This window comes from Odontesthes bonariensis, chromosome 11, assembly GCF_027942865.1.
Source record: "Odontesthes bonariensis isolate fOdoBon6 chromosome 11, fOdoBon6.hap1, whole genome shotgun sequence".
Classification (NCBI taxonomy): Eukaryota; Metazoa; Chordata; class Actinopteri; order Atheriniformes; family Atherinopsidae; genus Odontesthes; species Odontesthes bonariensis.
The window spans coordinates 16,770,534-16,793,562 of record NC_134516.1 but is presented as its reverse complement, the minus strand read 5'-3'; the positions used below and the strand labels follow the sequence as shown (position 1 = coordinate 16,793,562).

The following is a 23,029-nucleotide window of genomic DNA, read 5'->3' as shown; positions in this document are numbered from 1 at the left end:
TGTGCTGCCATATGAATGAAAGTGCAATAACATTTGTTGTGCAAACACACTTTTAACATCAGCATCTTTCTGTAGTTTTTATGTAGAAGCCTCGCTCCACTGTCAGTTTCCCTGAATGACTTGCTGCTATCAGTTGTGTGTGTTTGCCTTTAAGTGATATTTTAGACTGGAACTACTACGCTGATGAGACAATTTTTTTTTTTTTTTTAAATGTTGGCAATGACAAATTAAAGTGCGACGAAACCTCTAAAAAACATGAGGCAAGCTTTTTTCTTTAAAAATGTATGTCTCTACCTTTTGGTGCAGTGTGTTTCTATACACGGTTACAGATCAGACAAGTTCAGTAACTGGACGGCTGTCATTGTCCCATACGGGCACGAGACGGGGAAACAGATTCATTGGCAGATGTATGTACAATGCTGCTACATGCCCAGTTGACCTGTTGCGTCACAGACCAAAACAGCTGACACACAGTCCACAGATATAATCACCCCGGAGGGGAAATGCTGTCTGACCAAATTCATATGATGTAGGTAAGAAACTGGAACAAATAGAACAGAAAAGCCCCTTTGTAGGGGTAGATTATCCCAATGCTGAATGTTGCACTTTTACTGTCATAAGAGTTGCAAACATGTTGTGAGCTGTGTTGTCATCATGGATACGTGTCACGGGAAACGCATCATAGCACCCAGTGCGACTATGAGAAAAACAACACTGTGCATCCGGCTAACCTTATGACCTGAGAGTGATGTGTAATATTTGAAAAAAAAGTCTGAAAGAAACTGCAAGAAGAAATACAGAAGATTTCTGAACAAGGATGATATGAAACAAGTTCAATTCCCCCAGATTTAAGGTCCATGCTTTCACCTCTGTCCCAAAAAGTGGTTCACAGCCACCGCACCACATTCTAACTGCGTTTCCCCACAAGAATGGCACAGCAAGTGACAGCTGAAAAGTCACTTTAAAAACTTGCATGTTGTTGGTTTGCAGGTTCACTTAACGCTTTTGCTTTTTGCATCCGACTGGTCTGCCATGCTTTTCAGCCTTCTCCATTTGGCAAAGCAGTGTGTGAATATGGTAAAAAAGAAAAATCAGGTGGAAAAGGCCAAAAGAAAGCAACGTGCGACACAAACACTTCCTCCCACACACTTTGCCAGTGGATGGTGGCTACTTACCTTCCACCTCCACCTCTTATTTGCCTCAAAGCTTTTTTCATTCTTCTCAGTTCTGAGATTTTCAAAGTAAAAGCTTTTCCCCTTTGCCTGTCAGGCAAGTTTGATCCCATTCACCCCTCCTTGTCCTCCCACTCGTTCTAGCCATCTAAACACACCTCCACATCCGAAACACAATTCTCCAAGTGTGTCTCTACTCCCTTGGCTGTTAGCTCCACGCTGCTTGGGTTGGCAGGAGAGAGGTGGCAACCAGCAGGAGGCGGGCCTATGCCTGCCAGAGTGGGTTGACACCCCTCAGAGCTGCTGGCCTGGACATCGGATTCTCTGCTATTGTCAAAATATGCCGCTCAGAGGACGATGGGAAACAAAAACGAGAGGGGCGGGGATGTCCAGAGGCAGGTCAAACAGCCTCAAATCTCACTAATACAGGACACATGGATTGTGTTTACATAAACTCCCTTGCTGCTGCTTCTTCGACCTGCCTCCAAACACACACATACAACTTCACACACACGAGAACACACAACAAAATCTGTGTGGCATCTGTACCTGTGCAGATGAAGAATTTGGACTCTCCAACACTCAACTCCACTTTGTTCAAGGATATGGACACCTGCAGGGCAGCTAAAGAAAAAAAAAAAGAGAGAATACAAGAGGGAAATTGATTAGTTATTATGATCAGGACAATGGATTTCAAATTTGCTGAATGGGGAGACCCAACAGATCATAGCATGTTTAAAAAAGTATCAGCTTCCCTCTTTGCCACAAGTCATTCCTAATATGGGATTGTGCAAAAGTCTAAAAGCCTACCCTAATTTCAAGAATGCCAGGAAAATAGGAAACAGATGCTGCAATTTATTGAAACGTGCAAATACAAGCAGAAACACACCATGTAAGGGCAAATTTAAAAACCATCTTTATGCTAACACCGCATGAACTCTTCAGACAAGCTTTCCTTGTCATTTATTTAAGTAGTCTTAAGAAAAACTTAAAAGCAAAAATTAAAAAAGAATGAGGGGTGAGTCGAGAGTTTGGCACAGTTTTGTAAATAAGAAGATCCCGAGAAATAACCAGTGACGCAGCTATGGCAAAAGAACGATTTAAACTTTATCAAACTCGAACCATATTCCCAGTTCCTGTTACTCAGAACAACGGAGCCATTCTTCAAAACAAAGCGCTCAGACACAGAGTGGCATCTGTTAGGCAAATGGCTGTTTGTGACAAACTTGTCAGTCAGCTTTCACAATGAATGGGACTCCCCCTGCCTGTGCTAATGCTGTCTGCAGTTACCACTCGACGATGGTATGTGATTAAACAACAGTGTGGTAGGAATTTGCAAAGCTGAGAAAAAAGACGCAATTGGTAAACAAACTCGATGATAGTGACATTTTTCTTTGTGTTTTTTTTTTTGTTGGTGGCAGTTAGTAGTAACAAAAGACCTTTTTTCTATCACATTTTGAGGATGGAAAATCTGCAGGAGGATAAGCACTTCACTTCAATGTCAGAGTAAATGGGGAGAAAAACCTTGCGGTTGGGGTGTCAGTGCGACTAAATTTGCAGAGTCAAGCTACAATCAAAGGCCATTTGTCTGCACCGGTCTATTGTCAGTACCACTATAAACGCCACACAAAAGGTGTTCCAGTGAAGGTTTTTCTAAGGTTGAAAGGCAACTATCTGAATAGGAGTTTGGAAGCAGTCGTAGCTAACATGAATTTGTGAAAAGGGAGAAAGAAAGAGGAGTATCAGAGAAGAAGAGGTACAGACAAAGAAAGAAAGTGCACTCCATCAAGGTGGAGAGGAGACTGTGTCTGGATGTCTAATGTGATGAGTCATGATTGGCAGCTCCGCGGGGAGAGGGTCACCTCTGGTCCAGAACCCTCTTGACGCACCCTCGCTGACTGAAGCTAGATGTTTGACGAGCCCCGTCATATCTCATCTTCTCATTTTTTCCTCATTGGAGCTACAAGTCTCGTTAGTATCAACATCCAACCACACGGACGCACACACAAACTGAATAATAATATTCGAATGGATGTTAATTCGCTCTACAACACCAGGAACATAATAGTAGAGCTCAGGGCGCCTGTCAATAATCGGGAAAATGATGAAATCATTATCTGCTGCCTCTCTGGGGAGGATGGCTGCAGCCTACGGCGGCATGACACTGAAGCTGTTATCAGCCAGTTATCACTGGCAGCCATCAGTCGTGACCCCAGGCTGCCTAAAGATGGCAGTAGAGGGGCACTGGCATACACACAATGAGGTACAGGAGCTGCTTTATCAATACATATGATCTTTTTTTGCTGTGTAACTCAGCAGAAGCACTAGGTGGTCAGCAGCATCTCAAAGATGTCATGTATGATGAAATAATACTGGTCGCATACTAAAACACGTATATGTTATGAAGCACACATTTAGCCACACAATTATAGATTACACAGTGCTTTATTTTCATGGTGACTGAATTTGAAAGACCATTGCTAATTACACATCAAATGTTATTCTCTGGTCTTGTTTAAAGAACAATGGTCATCAGAAACATACTAGAATAAACCAAGTTGGTTTAACTTTGTCACTTACCGTACAATCAAACTCTGCTGAAATGGTCTGAGGTATGAAACGGACACAACCGCAGTCACACAGCACTCGCGTGCATCGCTTCAAATGAACGCAAATATTGTTTTCAGGTTGAATAATCAGATGCATTTAAACCTGTGTCCTTCCCCTACCTCAAGGCACATTCCAATCAGCGCTTCAAGTAGTTCAAAGGTTTCCCAAGGTTTTATTAATTGATCCTGGTCCAGTCATTGTGTGTGTGTGATTGATCACGCAGAACATTGCTTTCAGAACTCAGCAGCCCAAAGAAAAAGCCTGGCCTGAGTTTTTTCTGTTCTGCCTGAGTCATCGGTGTGAATCATATAATTGAGTTAATCCTGGAAAATGTAAGTGGTCAGCTGACTTCTTTTTTCTTTTTTTTTTAAAAAAAAGCTGCTTTTTTAAATGCACATCACAATAATCTCTACAGCAGAAGTTCATTGGCGTTTTAATGGGAAAGCTGACTTAATTCCAAATGTAACATGGATGTTTATTTAACATCGTTTTGCCTGGAAGGGATACAAAGGGACAATCTAATTATATCAGTTTTTAGACATGGACTGTTTTTCAGGCCCGTTCCACAGGCTCATCACGAAGCTTGGGTCAATATGTTACGAGCCTGGTAGCAATTACCAGTTCTAATTATTAGCTCCTTTAAGAAGCATTGAGACAAACAAAATAAGATGGCAAACAAAACCATTAATTACCAGCACCAGATACCAGCATCCCTGATGAATTTTCAAAGACAAAAGGCTGGAGAAGCAGGATTTATCGCAACAACTTGCTAGCTAAACTCACAAAACTCATTTGGTACTCTTGAAATGCGAATTACGTCTAAATTTACAAGCAAATTCATTTATAAGGCATTTAAAATTGAAACAATTTAGGTGTAATAAGATATATTGGTCTACTTTAAAATGTTACTAAACTCTACTTTACCAGTAGCTTGCTTAGCTAATTTAAGCTAATGTTAGCAAACATTACAATGACAGTAAATCATTGACAACACTGAGACAGTTGCTCTCTTTAAGGCTCTTTTGCTATTCTCCACATTAGTTGACCTGGTTGTATAATATACAATTTTAGCTGGGTGTAACTTGCATTACTTTGACAGTTCTAATTGATTCTTTTACTTCTTTTAATGTCCAATCGTTTATATTGCTTAACTTAAGCTAACGTTACAAACCTGACAAGCTTAACATCACTGCGTTGATGGTCTAATTTTTAAGGTTAGGATGTAGTTTTTATTACTTCAGTAATGTTTTTATGCTTTATGCTATAAGAAGCATGAATGTCAGCTACTTACTATTAAAAACATACTTACTTTTGTCATGTTTTTGTACATGGAGAATAGGAAGGTGACATCACACATTTGTTTGTTTGGATGCCTTATTGTACTCTCATTTTCTTCCGTATGTCCAGACCCTGAATTCTAACTTCTGGATTGTGTTTCTCCACTAAAAATATGGGGTCAGCCAATCATATCTCAATTAATTTCTAATCCTCATAACAAAATGTAAAACATGCATGTCAACCAAGATTGGTTTCAAAATAAAATCACACCCTTATTGGCAATACAACAACTCATGAAATTCACTACACATGAATCCATTCAATTAACATATCACAGAATGTATATGTGACAAATATAATTTTTTAACTTTAATAATTATAGGCAAAAAGTAGGCTACACACAGCGTTGCTTACAGCAGCAGGCAAAATCCAAATGTTTGACTGACAGAAAAGAGTTTCCAATCAGCTGGCATGAAAGAAGTGTCATTTTTTTAATCCTGTAATCCATTAAAGCTCCATTAGAGCTATAACCAACTACGATGCACGGAAGAGAATGTGGTTTTCTGCGTTTGAACGTGTAAGAATGTAGGAAGATGTATGTGTACTATATCCCTTTATTTCTGAAGGTGTGGGTGGGAGGGAGGTTGTGTATTTGTCTCCATCTATGTGTGTAAATGTTTTAGGGACACAGAGCACCCAGGACCTGAGGCCAAAACTGTTCTGCTTTAAAGGCGTGTGATTTTATTGAGGAATTAAAAGGAATTCTTCCCCTGAGCCATAAAGACATGGAGCATGAGACAAAGAAGAGCAAAGAGTGGGTAGACCAAGAGCAAAAAAAAGCCAGAGATAAAGTACTACCGTAAATCCTCTAATATAGGCCGAGGCCTTTATTCACTCACGTGCATCTTGGTCCAGGCCATTATTGGAAGAAGGCCAGAATTAGAGACAGGCCTCTATTTCTATTTGAGCAAAACATACTACCAGTGGAATGAATAAAAACGAGATTTTGTGTCTATTTGAACCTATAAAATACTAGGTTCATTTATTGAACAAGTACAGTTACCATAACGGTAAGAACATCATCAACAAATACCGGCAATTCAGACTAAATTCCAGTGTAGTACCGGTAACATGGTAACAGAAACGTAGCAAACATACCAGTAGGCTACCAGTAGTGCATTGTCACTTAACCATGGTGATAATTAGGCTACCGGTATTTCATAACAAAAGGCAACCTACCGCTCACTCAAATTGTCTTGTTTACGGTAGTAAAAAAAAAAAGAAATCCTCCCATTCTCTTTAATCCTCCTCCACAATTTCCTCCTCTTCATCTCTCCCCGTAATCTCCTCATCACTCGCGCCAGTCTCTAACAAGTTCATTATTGTACAGTTCTTCTTCGTCCTCCTCATGTTCTGCTGCCTGTCTGTTCTCTTCCTCGCGCAGACGGGCAGCAGTCAGTCGTCCAGCAGCGCAGGGCTGTAAAAAAACGATATCGGTATTCATTTAGTTTGGCCGTTATTGCAAGTCACAGTGGACAGGCTTACTCACGAATGCGATAGTGATAGAAGTGAATGCTAATTTCAACATACCATATACTTATTTATTTTTTATTTTACTTAATTTTCTTTAATTTTGCTTTAACTTTGTTGTTACCGGTAATCTGACTGTAAAGCGCATTGAGCTGCAAGTCTTGTATGTTACGATCACAAGTACCGGTATAATGTTGAGGCTGCCCAGAGAAATCGTTGGTTCTAATTATAGACCCGGCCTGTATAAGAGTCCGGCCAGTATTTACCTCCTCCGACAGCGAGACCGGCCAATATTAGAATCCCGGCCAGTAATGGAATACAGGCCAATAGGATTTACGGTAATTACCGTTTTTTTTTTTTTTTATGTATTCACACACGCCTGTGCATGTCTTCTACATATCATCAAAGGTGTTGGCAAAGGCAAAAAATGATTGGCAGCAGGAAATTAGCTTAACACATTGACTACCAAGTCACGTAAAACTACGTTTTTAATGCCCATGCGTTGGCTCCCACATGGTAAAAATACGTTTTTCCGTTTTTTTTATGGATTCTGAATCTATACATTCTAATGCACATTCTGTGTGATTTTTGTAATTATGTAGGGTGACCAGATGAGGTTGGCTGAAATTTGGGACGGGGCGCGCGCGCATGCGCACGTGCGGGTGGGCTGACTTACATGTACAGTAATAAAATGCTTTGTCGTCGGTGTTCTAGTGTAGATTGGGTATAATTGCAAAAAAAGACGCACACTCCGGTAATATCGTGGCAAGTTCCAGTGTATTGGTATAACGTACACAGTCCAAAATTACGGGGTTCATAAAATTAACATTAAAGTTAAAATTAACTTTAACTTTTAACATGACGAACGTACAAAACATCAAAACAGCGTGTTTCTTCCTACTGTTATGGCATTCATGCAGTGTAGTTTACTACTAGCATGCAGTTAAACATCAGATTCTCCTCCGTGGGAAAAGCCAAACTCCTTCCTGCACACTTTACAGAACGCCTTAAATTCATCCGTCAATTGTAAGCCATGAATATTTGCCCTCCCATTCCTTCCTGTACCTGCATTGTCGCTTCTGTTTTTTTGCTTGGTGGTGTGGCTCTTTGTCTGCCATTTCGCTAGCTATTGTGTGTCAGTGAAAGTGAATTTTCGCGCCGGTCATTGTTCGCGCTTACTGTTGCAATGGAATAGAATTAGAATGTCCTAAAGATAACAAAATAGATACATTGTAGCCGGGGCAGCACGCAGCCACTTAACATTTGGGGCTGCGCAAGCAAGCAGCCTCTAGGTGGCACAGACGGCAGTAGCATTAGTTTGAGATGTGTACTTTACCTGGGGTTAAAAAGTAATTATTTGGCATAAGTTTAATTTTCGGGACAAGTACAGCCAGATTCGGGATTCGGGACAAAAGCTTAGAATTCGGGACTGTCCCGAATTTTTCGGGACATCTGGTCACCCTATAATTATGTGATGAACAGAACTGACATAGATGGCAATCAAAAACTGGTGTCATCATCTGGACATTTTGATCATTACGCCAATGGCTTTGCGTCAACTCAAGAACAATTTTGATAACGCTGCATTGATTGTTGTGCATTTCCGCATTTTGTCCAATCGCACGTGTCGGTTTCCAGAGGAAAGTAACATAAACAAACAACAAGAAGGAGAAGAAGACACGCGACAAGTCTAAGGAGGCGGTCTTATGAACAGGTTAGCTTTGCAACATGCGACACGACGCAAATCCTCTGACCCGGATATAAGTATCTAAAGTGCGACAGGCTGAAAGAGCGCACGTTTCACAAAAGCCCCGATATCTCAGTTTGTTGTTGATTTTGGTGGATACCCGCCTTGGTTTAGCGAAGGATAGCTCGCTAATGGCGGCACCTAGAGACACGCAGTTTTGACCCACAAAGAGTTTAAAGTCTCAGCTTTCAAACGAGCCATAACATGTTTCAGTGGCCCTATCACATAATATGCTGTGACTGTACAAAAAACGTCAAAATGGTTTAGAACGCTGGGATTCTACGTCATAATTCTGTAAAAACCGCCGGTATTCAATGTGTTAAAAAGTCAGTATTCCTTAAACCAACAACATCTCTCAGATGAGCTGTGGTACATTAACCTGACTCACATCATCTGGCTGCGTTCACCAACTACACGCGGGGGCGTTCCCTTTCCTCACACAACCATCTGAGGAGCCTGGGAGTCATATGTGTTTCGTCCGATTAGAAAATAACCAGAGCCAATCATTAATCGCTGGGTGGGACTTTGGATGAATGGGCGGCGTTATGGCGGCGTTATGGCCGCCCATTCATGCTCCAGAGGGCGGGAGTCAGGTAAGCTCTGAGCTACGTCACGGGTTGAGTCATTGGGAGTGGCTGAAGTGGCGTGTCAGTCAAGATGACGGACAGATTCTTCATCCGATCACATGCACGAGTTTTAGAAAAAATAGCCCCATTTGAAATCATGTCGGTTGTGGACTCGTCCCAGATGGTATGCGAATACCAGAGGGCGGGAGTCAGGTAAGTGGTACATGGTACCAAAAGACAATGTTCAGAACTTTATTTTCATTTGTGTAGAACTGCATGAGAATAAGACAACTTGTGCTTCATCTTGATGTAAATGAGCCCTGCTTCTGCTATGCGTCCACGGTAGACCCAAACTAACAACACTTTGGGGTATTCAATTGGGTGCATTTGCCAACTTTGACACTAGGTATCACTAATTCCTACTTCATTGTTAAGTTAAGTTAAAGGGATAGTTCGCCTCTTTTGACATGAAGCTGTATGACATCCCATATTAGCAATATCATTTATGAACATTGACTTACCCCCTGCTGCGTCCTGTGAGCCGAGTTCCAGCCGAGTTTTGGCGTTGATGAAGGTAGTCCGGCTAGTTGGCTGGAGCTTAAAACATAAAGCGTTTTGCTTCTCAAAACAATATGCGTTCAAAAGAGTAATACATTTGCGTCACAAAATCGTTCTCCAGAAAAAGTCAGATCTCACAATCGCTTGGCGCTATTTTTGCCTCTCTTCATATCAATGCGTTCAGCCACCTGCTGATAGCCGCACCTGTTACGGTGTTTACTGCTTGGAAGCCGGGGACTGCTCGGTCTGCACTTCGGTCTGTACTTTGGTCTGCACAGTTTATATAGCCCGTAGGGATACGAAGGTAGAGAGAAATAGCGCCAAGCGATTGTGAGGTCTGACTTTTTTTGCTGAACGATTTTGTGACGCAAATGTATTACTCTTTTGAACGCATATTGTTTTGAGAAGCAAGACGCTTTATTTTTTAAGCCCCAGCCAACTAACCGGACTACCTTCGTCAACGCCAAAACGAGGCTGGAACTCGGCTCACAGGACGCACCGGGGGGTAAGTCAATGTTCATAAGTGATATTGCTAATATGGGATGTCATACAGCTTCATGTCAAAAGAGGCAAACTATCCCTTTAAGTTAAGTTGAAAATGTCACCAAATGCAACAAAATGTAATCTTATTACAGATTGGGCAGAAATAAATGCGGATGGGTTTTTCCACAATATGGCAGAATGGCAATATTTAACACAATCAATACAAACACAGTATATGTAAACTGGGGATCAGAAAAAGTTAGATGTGAGAATATACTTGTTTCAAGATGTTAGAAAAAACGCGACGTCTCCACGTCTCCACAAGACCTCTGAAGGTGTCCTGTGCCAAAAGGCACCAAGATGTTAGATGCAAAGACTCTGAATAAGCCATGTACAACCTTATGGAAATCTGGGTTGTAACACATAAACAGAGGAATCGCAGTATCAAAGAAAGAAAACTAAAACTTAACTTGGAGCCCTTCAAGCAACTCACTGGGCATTGCAAAAGCAATGCCGACTGTGCCGATGGAAATGCACGGCTGCCGCAACAAAGAACACAGATTACGACACACACAGAGGGTAATTCATTATGGATTTCACCACACCGCTTTATCATTTCATTGCATATGTTTTTTTTGCCTTGGTTTGTTCTGATGGTTCAAAATATCATATCATCACCTTTAAGTCCTGCGATGTGCGAGGTGAAGGTCCCATGGATCATACTTGTTTTTCCAGCACATTCCATAAATACTTAATCAGATTGTGATCTGGTGAATTTTAAGGTCAGGTAAACATCGCCAACTCCTTCTTAAGTTTCCCCCGAACTTTTCTTTTTTTTAAATTATTTCTGCTGCATGACAGGGGCAGCGTCCAACTAAAAAAAAGGGTAACTGCCGCGGAGGGATAGTTTCATCATGAAGTGTGTGATCAGAAACAATGTTTAGGTCGGGTGGGGAGAGCTAAAACAGCCACACTGCCTGTCACACTTTGAGTTCTCTACGTTCTCAAACAGCCTATTAAACCACAGTTGATCAGAATTTTAAAAAAAGCACCTCGAACATAAGTATGAAGCGTTATGTAGTTTGTGAAAAGTTGTTTTTGTCTAATGCATTCATATCAAGCTGTGTGGAAATCTGTCAAAAACACCGTGTGTTTGCCAATCTGTCTTTATGAGACCCCACTTTTATATATATCTGTCCCTCAACATAACGAGCCTGCTTTCACGCTGCAGAGGAGAGGAGAGCGCAGGAGAAAGCTGCCTCTACTCAACCAACCATATCCAATCGTACAGACATACAGTATCTACTATTCAGGCCACGTGTATAGTCTCAGGCGCAACCCACAGCTACCTATTATCTTCCCACTCTCCCACATACCTCCTCTGTATCTCTGCTTTCGCTCACCAACTGCTCTGGGATTTATGTCTCCCTCCTCAAGCCTCTCAAGCCTGAAGCTGCAGTGGCCGCGATGGACCTCTCCAGTTGTGAGCGCACACGTTCATCCAGCGACATGCAAATATGCAGATGTTTGAGATCAGACAGCTGTGTCATCTTTTGCTAATTAGCACGAAGAGGCAACTTGAGGTCATCAAGCAGGTAGCTTAAATGACAGTTTACTCATTTCATCCATGCCGTCTTCAGCAAAAGTAGTCTTTGTGCCTACTTTAGTTTTTTTTTTTTTAAATGAAATACAGCCCATAATGATGTTAAAACGTACAGCGAGGTCTAACTAAGCTCCCGTTCTTTGGTTTTAAACGGTCTGAAAATAAAAAACAGGCCTTCAGACTATTTTCAGAATTAGAAATTTCATCAGTCTCATCCACGGATTTTTAATGTCAAACATTTCATTTTCCGCAATCTGAAGAATTCTTAAAGCAACATTTTGTGAATTTTCAGCAACTATTTATGGTGAAAATATAAATTTTCATCAAATAAGAACAACATCAAGGTATCGGGGGAAAATTCAAAAGACAATGGAATGAAACGCACCAAATATTCTCATAAGCTTCTTTGTACAGAACATTTTCACCCTGCTGGTGTGATCACATATATGGGCATGAGTCATTCTTTTGTCCTCTTTTGTACTTTTTCTTTTTCTTTAGAGAGCATCTGTAAATGACAGCATGAAACCTTTTAACATCAGTTAACTTCTAGAACTTATTAGCCTGTGTATTTTAGCGAGATTTCTGCTCATATTCAAACCATCCTGCACATTCAAATTTGATTTGGTATATTTAGGATTCATGCACATCTCAGCCAAGTTAGTGAAGCTGACCAAAACAAGAATTCAACATGTTGGCCATTACCAGTGAAAACATGAAACAACACTCGTGCCTTAAAGCCCCCGTGAAATCAAATTCTTGGGCTTTATATCACCTAAACACCAGTATCTAAAGGTTGTTTTTAAACGTACTGTTAATGATATTTTAGATTGGTAATCTGAGAGGTCATTTTGCACATGCCTGTACATGAAAACAGGTGACACATCCATCTGGTCTCCACACCAATAAATCATTCTACATACAACTGGCAGTGTGCAAAGCTGAAAACCATAAAAAGAATTCTGTAAGCGCCCTCTCTTATGTATATGTGTCGCTGGTGGGAGCCTGCTGCAGTAGTTCTAGGTATGTTTTGTTCTTCTTTGTATCTTCTTAACATTTTCTAATAATCATTTTCTGGGAAATCATTTTTTAAGGCCAGTTTGGATGCTGTGCTGCCGGAATGATTTCTGCTGGTAAAACCGATATTTACTACATCTTTTACCAGGCAGAGCTAAGGTATCGGGGAAGCTGCTTCAATGTGGGAGCAGCTAATTGAAATTCCCAAAGCCAAAGTAATGCCTGAAATAAAACCTCAAATCCAGATGAGAGGAAAAGCAGAAGGCAAGGATACAGAGGAGGAACAAAACAGAGATAAAGGAGGAGAAATCTTAGACTATTTTTAACCCAAACTTGAAAACCACATGGAAAGATTAACATATAACACATGACAAAGATCACATTTGTCAAGCATTTGACAGCCTCCCTGTCTTAGTTTATTAAAAGTGTGAAAAAATTAATCAACTAATATCAAATTAAGTCTTATTTCTACGGGAGGTTAAAAACAAAAAAAAAAGAGAGACTGGAGGCTAATTAATTTTCATTTTTATTAGTCAGTGTTAATGAATGATATTAGGTAATGCTAATAGATTGGTCCAATTAGCATGCATCGCCACGCTGCCATGGTGTAATAGACTTTGACGTTGTGCTTAAACCATCAATGTCCTGTCAATGCTGAGATCTGAAGCCAGCTTGCCTCACAGTTTATTTTGAACTTGAACTCCCCAGCTAGCTTATTCTAACAGGAAACCTGCCTTAAAGCTGTGGGTTACTGTATAATCTTGTCAGGTCTAGACAGATATTAGCAGTTTACATTCTCCCTCCATGTTTTCCCTCCCTGACTCTCCATCCACCTGTCACTCAGTTATACGTCTGTCTTTTATATATGAGAGACTGAAGTGACCGAGGTTGCTGATCTGCTCAATAAATATGACGCACCGAGCCAATAACACAGAAAAGGGATTGTGTGGAGGTGGCAAGAGGTGAAGATGTGTTCTTTTGTGCGCTTTTAGACAACCATTGGGAATCAATGATCAAATAGCATTCTTATTTCATTTGTACTCACTCTGATCCCTTTGTTCACAGGGGGAGCGTTGTTTTTGCAAGCAGTTTGGGGAAAATTGTGGCTTTTAATGCATCTAAGCCTGTGTTCAAATATATATTGCTGGAGTTATGCAAAGTTAACTATCTTATATTAACTGCTTTCTATGAGAAAAGTTATAGAATGCTTTTTTTCATAGTTTGTCATTGTTTGACTTGTCTACGCATAAACGTGCTCTTAAGTAATACCTGCAAATTACAAAGTAGTAGAAGCTGAAGAATTACTTTAGCTCACAGTAACAATAATGAAATTACATTTTCCCATTCTTTGACATCCAAAGAAAAGCTATGGGCAACTTAAGCTTCACACTTATGTGCTCCTAATGTCTGCAATTAGGGATTTTTCAATCTACGAAAACCTTAAATGATCAATTTATCAAAATGACCAGTAACCATTTTGAATTATATAGGCCCTCTTAAAATGTCGAGTCTGTATTCTAAGATTCTTTATTGCTCTCTTGGGGCGAATCGGGGGCATTTATCCAAAGAAGATATTGCAAGGGGAAAAATGACAACACAACACCAAAAATTAGTCATGATGTGATATGATTACTTTTATCAACACAACCAGCAGCACAAGCAAAATGCGAAACAGGCAGGGAATGAAGTCGCCATCATGTCAATCTGAGACGCCGTAAGACAATGACAGTAATATTCCTTTAGGACCATTTAGGCCAAAAATCAATCATGAAACCCGCTGAAAGCCAGACAGAACGTTGAGGCTGAGTCAGAGGGCAGATGAGTTACCAGAAGGAAAAGAGACGAGCTCCGAGTGGCAATGCAATCATCAGCCATGATAGAAATGAGGGAAGTAAATAGACAGGGCTCCAATGTGGGTTTTCAATTGCTACCTTTGCAACCAGAGCTTCTCAGTCTCACAAGGTGAAAGACCGAGCAGAGAAGAGATTTGCCAAATGACATTTCTGTGTACAAAGAATGCAGGCTGACATAGTATGCTATATTAATATTTTCACGGACACCCCCACCGTACCTTTTAAACATATAAACTGCAGTACATCCAGGGTGTTCTCACACAGCCCGTCTTCTTTATCCTCCATCACAAAAGATGATTTCTATTCTAGATTACACAAACTGGAGCCTCATACTGTGAAACACTAAATCCAATTTCCTTGGATATTGTGTTCATATTTATGGAAACATAAGGAAAAAACGTGGGCCTGTAAACATTGGTGCAAGATAATGTCGTTATCCATTCCCTTCTCCAAAACTGAATCGTGCTCCACTGGATATCATACAGAAGCTTTGACCGTTTCCAAAGTATTTCTCTATTCTTTATCATTCTCTCTGCACTCCTGAGTCCTGTACCTAATCTATTAGTCTTATTTTTCTTATCTGTGTCGTCCCACCATTTCTGTTCCTTGATTTCTTCCCTTTCATCCCTTCTCTTTGAGTCTCTCCTCGGGCTGCAACCTGCTTCGGAATATGGTTCATGGACGAGGGACAATATTCATGCCTTATAAGTAATCTCCCCAGAAAGGATAAAGCTGATTCTCTTAACTCACATTCCAGTCTTTTCAGGTTTATCTTCGACAACTGTAACACATAGGAAATGAGATTGAGAAACCTTGAATTTGAAGCAACCAAAATTAGTGTCGACAATCTGTCATCTTGTTAGTCGATTTGTCATCCTTGACTGCTAATGATGCACTCTTTGGTGTTTGGCTGTTACATAAACAGCAAAGAATATGTGAAGCAGCGCTGAAAGTGTAGAGGACTCATCCATCAAAATGAAAAGGTTCCCTCCAAATGATTGGGTTAATAAAGCCAATTAAGATGACAGTCCATTGTTCAGGATACAGGCAAGCTAACTGAATATATATTAATGAGATACCATTGTTGCCACATAAGTGTGCTTTTAGATGCGTTGTTGGGATCAACGGCTGTTGTAAACTTAAAAAAATGCTATGTTAATGTTATCGGCTGATATGTTCGGGGCAGCAACTGATCGGTTGCTTGAAAGCTTACATCAAAAATAGTCCGGAGATGATCCCTTTTTTTTTTTGGTCAAGAGAACAAACTCCAGCAGAGGTGGGCAAGAGGTCTGCTCACGATGATCTCGGAGAAATTAAAAATTTCCTGCCATTCCGACAAACACTTTGCTATATATTGATCTAGTGGGAGGGTGGCCGACTGAGTTCAGCTGATTACTTTACCGGTCCTCTGTAAGCACACAGAAGGGCGAACCCCGGCTTTCCGCTTCTGTGGGAGGAGGTGACTTGATTGCATTTGGCAAAGAGTGATTCAGTAATAAAATCTTGAGGCCTTGGAGGCAGCGTCTGATTTTCTGCCGAGAGTGGTCTCACAGGCTGAGGGAGACTGAGGGTCCAGCTTCTCTACTGCAAGAAGCAGACAGCAGAGCGACACAGCGTGTCTGCAGACAACTTGTCAGTGTTAGTAGTCAATGTGTCTCAATAAAAATGAGCTCGCTGTCCATTATCGTGTCTTATTTCACCATTGTTTTTGAATAAGTGGCAGTTTGAGGACGGACATTGAAATAAGCAAATGCAAATGGAATATGACTGTCATGAAACGGCATAACAGTCACCAAGTAATATATATATATATATATATATATATTTTTTTTTTTAAATCAGCAGAAAAAGCTTTATTATCCTGCACTCCACTCAGTCTCCTCATTTGTTCTTTCTTTAAAAGTTAAATACACACAATTACACCTTTAAAATTATATTACAATAACACAGAATAGAAGTGTCACAATTAGGGATGAGAATTGATCAACTTTTCCTGATAACAGTGCTGTTATCTATGTCGTTTATCAAGCTGGTTCTTTGCCAATTCTCTTATCGATCCATGACCCAATTTTCCATAAGTACGCGAGTACACAATCCTGATTCTAATGAGTCAATATAATTGCCCACTATGTGAAATTTCAAACAGGTTAAACACAGGGTTTAATGTCTTTGTCAACTCCAAACAGGTAATCTGAATAAAATACAAAACCGATTAGAATAGAATATGGAACACACAGACTATGTGTCCTAACCTGCTGCAAAAGTAGGTCTTACTTCTGTTGAGAAGAGGTGCAAACAGTTCATAACAATCTCAGTGAAAGCATGGTGACACCTTCTCACTTTCCCTGCCTGTGCAGCGAGTGTGAAAGGGTTAAGCTGAACTGTCAGTAGGCTGAGAGCTAATATTAGCTGCAGCAACAGTCTCGCTGTCAAATGAGAGCTGCACATATGGAGAGCGTTGTATGGGACTCCTAAAACTGAAACCATGTTGTGGAGAAAGAGGTTTCATCCCATTTCTGAGCCTTCAAATTTTGTAGAGAGTAATTTGCACTTGGCTTGCTATCCATGAAATGAAAAATGGTACCTTCTATTTATATCCTTAAAACCAAGTTACCATGAGGTTGAACGTGACAGTATTGTTCCTTCTCTGGTTATTCATGAGGCAAGCATCAAAACAGTGAGAGGGAGCCAGTGATTCAGGTCGGGTAACACTGTTTGAAACGATTAATGAGGAAAGCAGACATGGATACATCAAGACCAAGCCAATGCCGAGTTGCTGAGCTTCTTCGCAGCAAAGGATATGACGTTTCTTCAGAGCAGCACAGAGGCCAGGTTTTAAAGCGGCAGTCGGCAACTTTTTTTTAGTCATATTAGCTTGAACTGTCATGGGATTCTGGGAGTAGAATATTAAATAGGCTGTTTAGGAAAAATCCCGAATTCTGTAGCTCCCTCTGAAGCCTGTAATCATGCTTGCAAAAACCGAGCGCTCCCGGCTGTTTTTAACCAATCAAGTTAGGGTGGAGGAATCCTACCTGTCAATCACAGCTTGTGCACACGCTGCTGAGCGTGAGTCTGCCCCAGCTTGTGTGCGCTCACACTGGTGTGAACTCACGTGCACAACCTCGTCCACAGAAGGGGAGGGGTTTGGGGGGCGATTCGGAGCTTGTTAGAGGTTAGGGGAGGGACCTGAAAGTTGTATCAGTTCGAATTTTCCGACTTTGGACTCGTAATTTTGAAAACTTGCCGACTGCAGCTTTAAAGGGACACTATGTAATATATTAAGTCATTTATTAGCTCAAATCAACATATTCATTCATCATTGGTGTAAAATTATCTCTGTCAAAAATCTCACTTATCCTCCTGAGTGAAGAATAACTTGTCTGTATCTACAAAGAGCGGGCAAGCTCTATGGAGGCTGCCATGTCCTTCCGGTCTATGAAAAACGACAAAGTGCCGAGAGGGACAAAAAGCACTTCGAATCGCGTTTTCCCCAACGCCAGGTCTGCAAGCGGAAATGACGTCATTTTGACGTCACGTCCGCCGAATGGCTTATTACTGGCGCTAATGGTAAATAGATTTTATCTCGTAAATTATCCCACTAATAATGCATTGATTGTTACCAAACTTCTGCCGTAGTACACATAAGCCCCTTTCACACTGACGAATACCCCGCGTTTAATCCACGAATTTAGCGTGTCCGCTGTTGCGTTCACATTGCCGACCCGGGCTGCCACGTCAACTCGACTCGCCTTTCGACCCGCGTCGGACCCTAGTCTTTTTGCCGAGCCGAGTTTGGTGTGAGCGTGAGTGAGCAGTGGAAGTCAACTTGAGGTCTGGACCAAAAAAATATCTTCTAAAACCGCCCAAGTTTGACAGAACGCTTCAGCAGAGTGACGGTGCATCATTCCTCAGTGCAGCACAAATACGGCTCGAAAGTAAAAGTCAAAGGAAAACTTTTCTTGCACCTTCACCACAAATTTCAGGATCACAAGTTAAACGTCACCAACGTCTTAACAAGAAGCACTGAAAACAAATCCAAAAAAAAAAAAAACACCTTTTCAACAGTAGCCCCTTTCACACTGCCGAATAACCCGCGTTTAATCCGCGAATTTAGCGTGTCCGCTGTTGCGTTCACACTGCCGACCCGGGCTGCCGCGTCAACTTGACTCGCCTTTCGACCCGCGTCGGACCCTAGTCTTTTTGCCGAGCCGAGTTTGGTGTGAACGCAATCGACGCGGGTCGGACGTGGGCGTGGCGTGACGTGAGGAGTTTAAAAGACAGAATGGACAGCTGATTCAGAACAACAGCGACAGGTGAGGACACGTTTCACTCTGTTTTACATCAAGTTCGAGACATTTTTTAATATGGCCAACTGGGGAGACAAGGAGGTCCGCGAGCTCCTCAGCCTCCGAGCAGAGGACGTTATTTACCGCCACATGTCGGGGACTATAGTGCTCTTGTATTCTCCGCATATGTTCTTCGGCGGAATCCCACGTTGTAACCATCCACACCCCGTAAAATAACATCTCCATGAACTGCATATACAATTGCAAAAACGAGTTCTCAAGGTGTATTTCACCCTACCTCCGACGCATGGCTTGTGCCTACGTCATTGTACACGCCCAGCATTTTATGTGTTTCGTGTGACGCTCTGCCACTAGGCAACGCCCCCTGAACTCGGCTTCAGGCGACACGGGTCACCAACACGCCAAGCGTTCACATTGCTCGACGCGGGTAGAAGGTGCAATTTGGACCCGCTAAGGTAGCGGGTCGCAGTGTGAAAGGGGCTATAGGCTCTTAACTCACAAAACGAGGCATTAGAAAGTTTGTAAGTTTACCGGAAGTTTATTTAAAAGAACATTTAAACATTTTTTTAAAAGATAGCAACTACACATTGCTGCTAACGCTACGTCGACGTCACTTCCGGTAACTCCCGGAATATGACTAATGGCATGGCTTGCACACCAAAGGCTATGTCAATTTATCTGACATGTTATCTGTCATCTGTATTTATAGTGTTATTGTATGTGTGTTATGTAATCCTTTGTACTGTGTGTCTTGATGTCTTTTTGTTTGTATGGACCTTGAGTCTGAATCTACACAGCTTCTTGAATCTTGACACATACCGCCTCCCGTAGTTCAAGAAGTTGCAACGCACATTTGAAAACGCGAGGCGCTAGAGAGCAAATTCATTCGACTTTGCAAAATAAAATTGCACCACTAGATGGGGGAAGAAATTACATGGTGTCCCTTTAAAGAACTAAGGAAAACAGCTGCTCCTAAATATGCAACGCGAGTTATGTTGAACGGATCCTTTAACAGATCGTGTGTAACGAGCCGATCTATAAGGACAGATAACCAACTCTAAGCTTAACACCGTGTTACTCTTTGTTTCACACGCCCCATTTGCTCAAACCCAGCCATTTGAAATAAAAAGCCAAACAGCTGAACTGTAGACTGTTTTGTGTAGACAGGTGCAGGGAGGGAATTAGCGCATACTTTAGCAAGAAAGTAAATCCAGCAGAGCTCATGTTGTCGGCAAGAGGATAAATTCAGCAGCGACAAAGATTCAGATACAGCTCCGATCAGTTGAAGGAGCCGGTAAGAGGAGGATTTTGAGGAGGGAAAGGATCCAGTGGAGACGTGTTTCATCATATCATTGTGTTGTATCCACGTAGTGTAGAAACTGCTCACTTTGTAGATGTCATAAAAAGTTAAACATCTATAGCATGTAGAGACATATTCAGGCTCCAGTTTTCTCTACAACTGTAAAACCTAATAATGAAATAAATTCCACTTCTTTTTTGATGCAATCCATTACAGCCCTGCTATACTGCAGAAAACTGTACGAGTTCACTCCACAATTGTACTGATTCTATACAGGTGAAAGACTCCACAGGGCAGTGAAAAATCAGCTTCGAGTACAAATGTGACAGGAAAGCAAAGCAGTCGCAGTAATTTAAATTCTGGTTAACTGGTGCCGGCTCGTCATCACGAAGCAAAGCAGACTGTGGAGCAGGGACGACGGGCACAGATGAGGCGACGGCTGGGAGATAATATAGTGGTTACTGTGGGTGGTTGCTAGCAGACTTGGATGTTGCATTGGGAGCAGAATCTTTAACAACAGCTCATTAGTGTGTGCTGACTGTATGTATTTGTGTACAATGTGAATAATCACATGGGGAAGGATTAAATGCTTTTGTGGGTGATTCAGAAGTGAACACAAGCTAAATGAGTGCTGGCATTAACAGCCACATCCTGTTTGTATATTTGTATATATATATATTTATTCAGGAAGAGGCATCTGTAAAGTATTTTCTGGGACTTGGCCACATTGGATCCCTGTCTTTGAAGGGTATCAAAAAGAGCATCTTTATCACCTTTTTTATGCACTTTCCTTCTGGCAGTAACATTAAACTTCTTATCTGATGTTCCGAATGAAATGTTCACACTATTCAACACAATGTACAGATTTGCAATTTAGCTGTCGTCTGGCAAAAAATATGCTCAATTTAGCTTTCATTCTTGAAAGAGGAGGCTGCTGCGTGTTCTTTTAAAAAGAGGCTGTTATTTAGTCTTTAGTCTCAGCAGGCCAGTCAAGACTCACTTTGACAATATGCAATTCTGGAAGTCAGACCGCGCTGAATGCAACTGCATGACAGATACTGGTGGTGCGCCATTCAAACAGAAAGTAGGGGGAAAAAAAATCCAAAAACTTTTGTAATAAATTCTGATGGCATAAAAGGAGTATATCCACCTACTATTTTCTAAAAGGAAGAACAAATCATGCAGAAGTTTGTATGGTTTAATGTCTGCAAAATTTAAATGATTGATGCCAGCAAAGCTGGAGAACTCTATAGAAGACAGAAAACTGGGTTTAGGAGACAAAGAAACAGCAGCGTGAGTGAGCAGTGGAAGTCAACTTGAGGTCTGGACCAAAAAAATATGTTCTAAAACCACCCAAGTTTGACAGAACGCTTCAGCAGAGTGACGGTGCATCATTCCTCAGTGCAGCACAAATACGGCTCGAAAGTAAAAGTCAAAGGAAAACTTTTCTTGCACCTTCACCACAAATTTCAGGATCACAAGTTAAACGTCACCAACGTCTTAACAAGAAGCACTGAAAACAAATCCAAAAAAAATCCCACCTTTTCAACAGTGAAACACAGAGGTGGACAGATCATGCTTCTGGTTCGTGTTTCTGTGGAGCAGGAGAACGCTGCGCTCTCGTTTTAAGAACTCGACTTTTTTGGGGGGGGTGGGGGCTGGGTAAACTGAATACAAGCCCAGAAGAAGAGGTGAAAGACATCAAAAGAGCATTTAGAATGTTTGAACCTTGCCAGAAGGCGTGTTAGAACTATGTTTTTGTGAAAACTAAACAGTTTAAGATGGACATAAAAGTAATCTTGCATGAAATACTAAAGAGACATTAAATTTTGACATTAAAATAAATTTTTTATCTTTGGAAATCTATTAATAGTTCATCTATTTCCTGGAACGAAAAAAGTTACTCCAAGCTTTTGCATGCCAATGTACATGTAAAACATCACAGCTTTTTTCCCCTCACACACACTTGGAGTGCCTGCCGTGAAAAATATCTCCAAACATTTTCATTTGAGGGGTCGATTCAGAGATTCTCTCAAGAAGGAAACACTGAAACTGACCTATGCGGTGGACCTGCCTGCTTCGCCTGTGCAGCTTGTAATCTTTACCTCTTATTTCATGCATGCTGAAATGAATGAGGCAACATGTTTTCTTCCCCCCTCTGTGGAGAAGCGATCATTGCCGAGGGGATTGAAATGGCGCGGCGGTGGGCTGATTATTCTCCTGCCAAATTCTGCCGGTGGCCATGACATGGCCATTATCTCAGGCCTGTGGATTAATTCAGTCACAAAGGAGAGGTCACTGGCTCCTGCCAGGCTTGAGAGAGGAGACTCTTGGGATTATGTGAGGGGGAGTCAGGCAAGACAGAAACAGCCTTCTTTTGGCTTTGCTGCAATGAAATTCAAAGGTTTAAGGTCAACAGTCTCCCTAATTGAAGGGGTACGTCCCACGACAATACCGGCTCAGACTTTCAAGGCTGCAATTTATGGCTAAATGATCTGCATTGCGAGCTGAATTCCATTGATTTTCTGAAATGTTATGCTAAATGAGATAATGTTGTGCTCTCAGTTTAAAAAGAAATTGGATTGCGTTTTAAATCCCAATCACACCGAACTGGCAGTGAATATGTCACAAGAATAAGGTCGGATTTAAGGCGTTTTCTATGTGGAGTTGTACAGCTGTGTGTACATTTACATGTTATGCAGCCAACATGGGTGACAAATATAGCAAAGACATACAATACAGAGCAGGCTGGGCAATACAGCTATTTCATATTGAATCCATAGATTTACCAATGTAGAACATTATGTTTTTGTCCAATAAAGAACAAGACTAATAATGAGGCTAAAAGATAAAAAGAAGTCATAGCCTCAGCTAATGCCATTCTCTCCTCTGATCTCAACATCAGTAATTCAAAGACTCAACGTGTATTATTAACTTTCTAGCTTGTTCAATTCCTCCCACTCCAGCACACTTTGGTATTTCTCTTTCCCTTCCGAGCCATCACCTTT

General features: G+C 41.2%; 1 protein-coding gene across 6 annotated transcripts in view; it reads right to left on the bottom strand.

Moving 5' to 3' along the window:
- The window catches only part of ncam2 (neural cell adhesion molecule 2), a 332,410-nt gene that overhangs the window by 96,902 nt on the left and 212,479 nt on the right, over window positions 1-23,029 (bottom strand). For all 6 annotated transcript variants that reach the window (XM_075477736.1, XM_075477734.1, XM_075477731.1 and 3 more), the window contains exon 2: window positions 1,722-1,796. In XM_075477736.1, coding sequence (XP_075333851.1) covers window positions 1,722-1,796 — 75 coding nt within the window. The remainder of the gene's footprint in view (window positions 1-1,721; window positions 1,797-23,029) is intronic.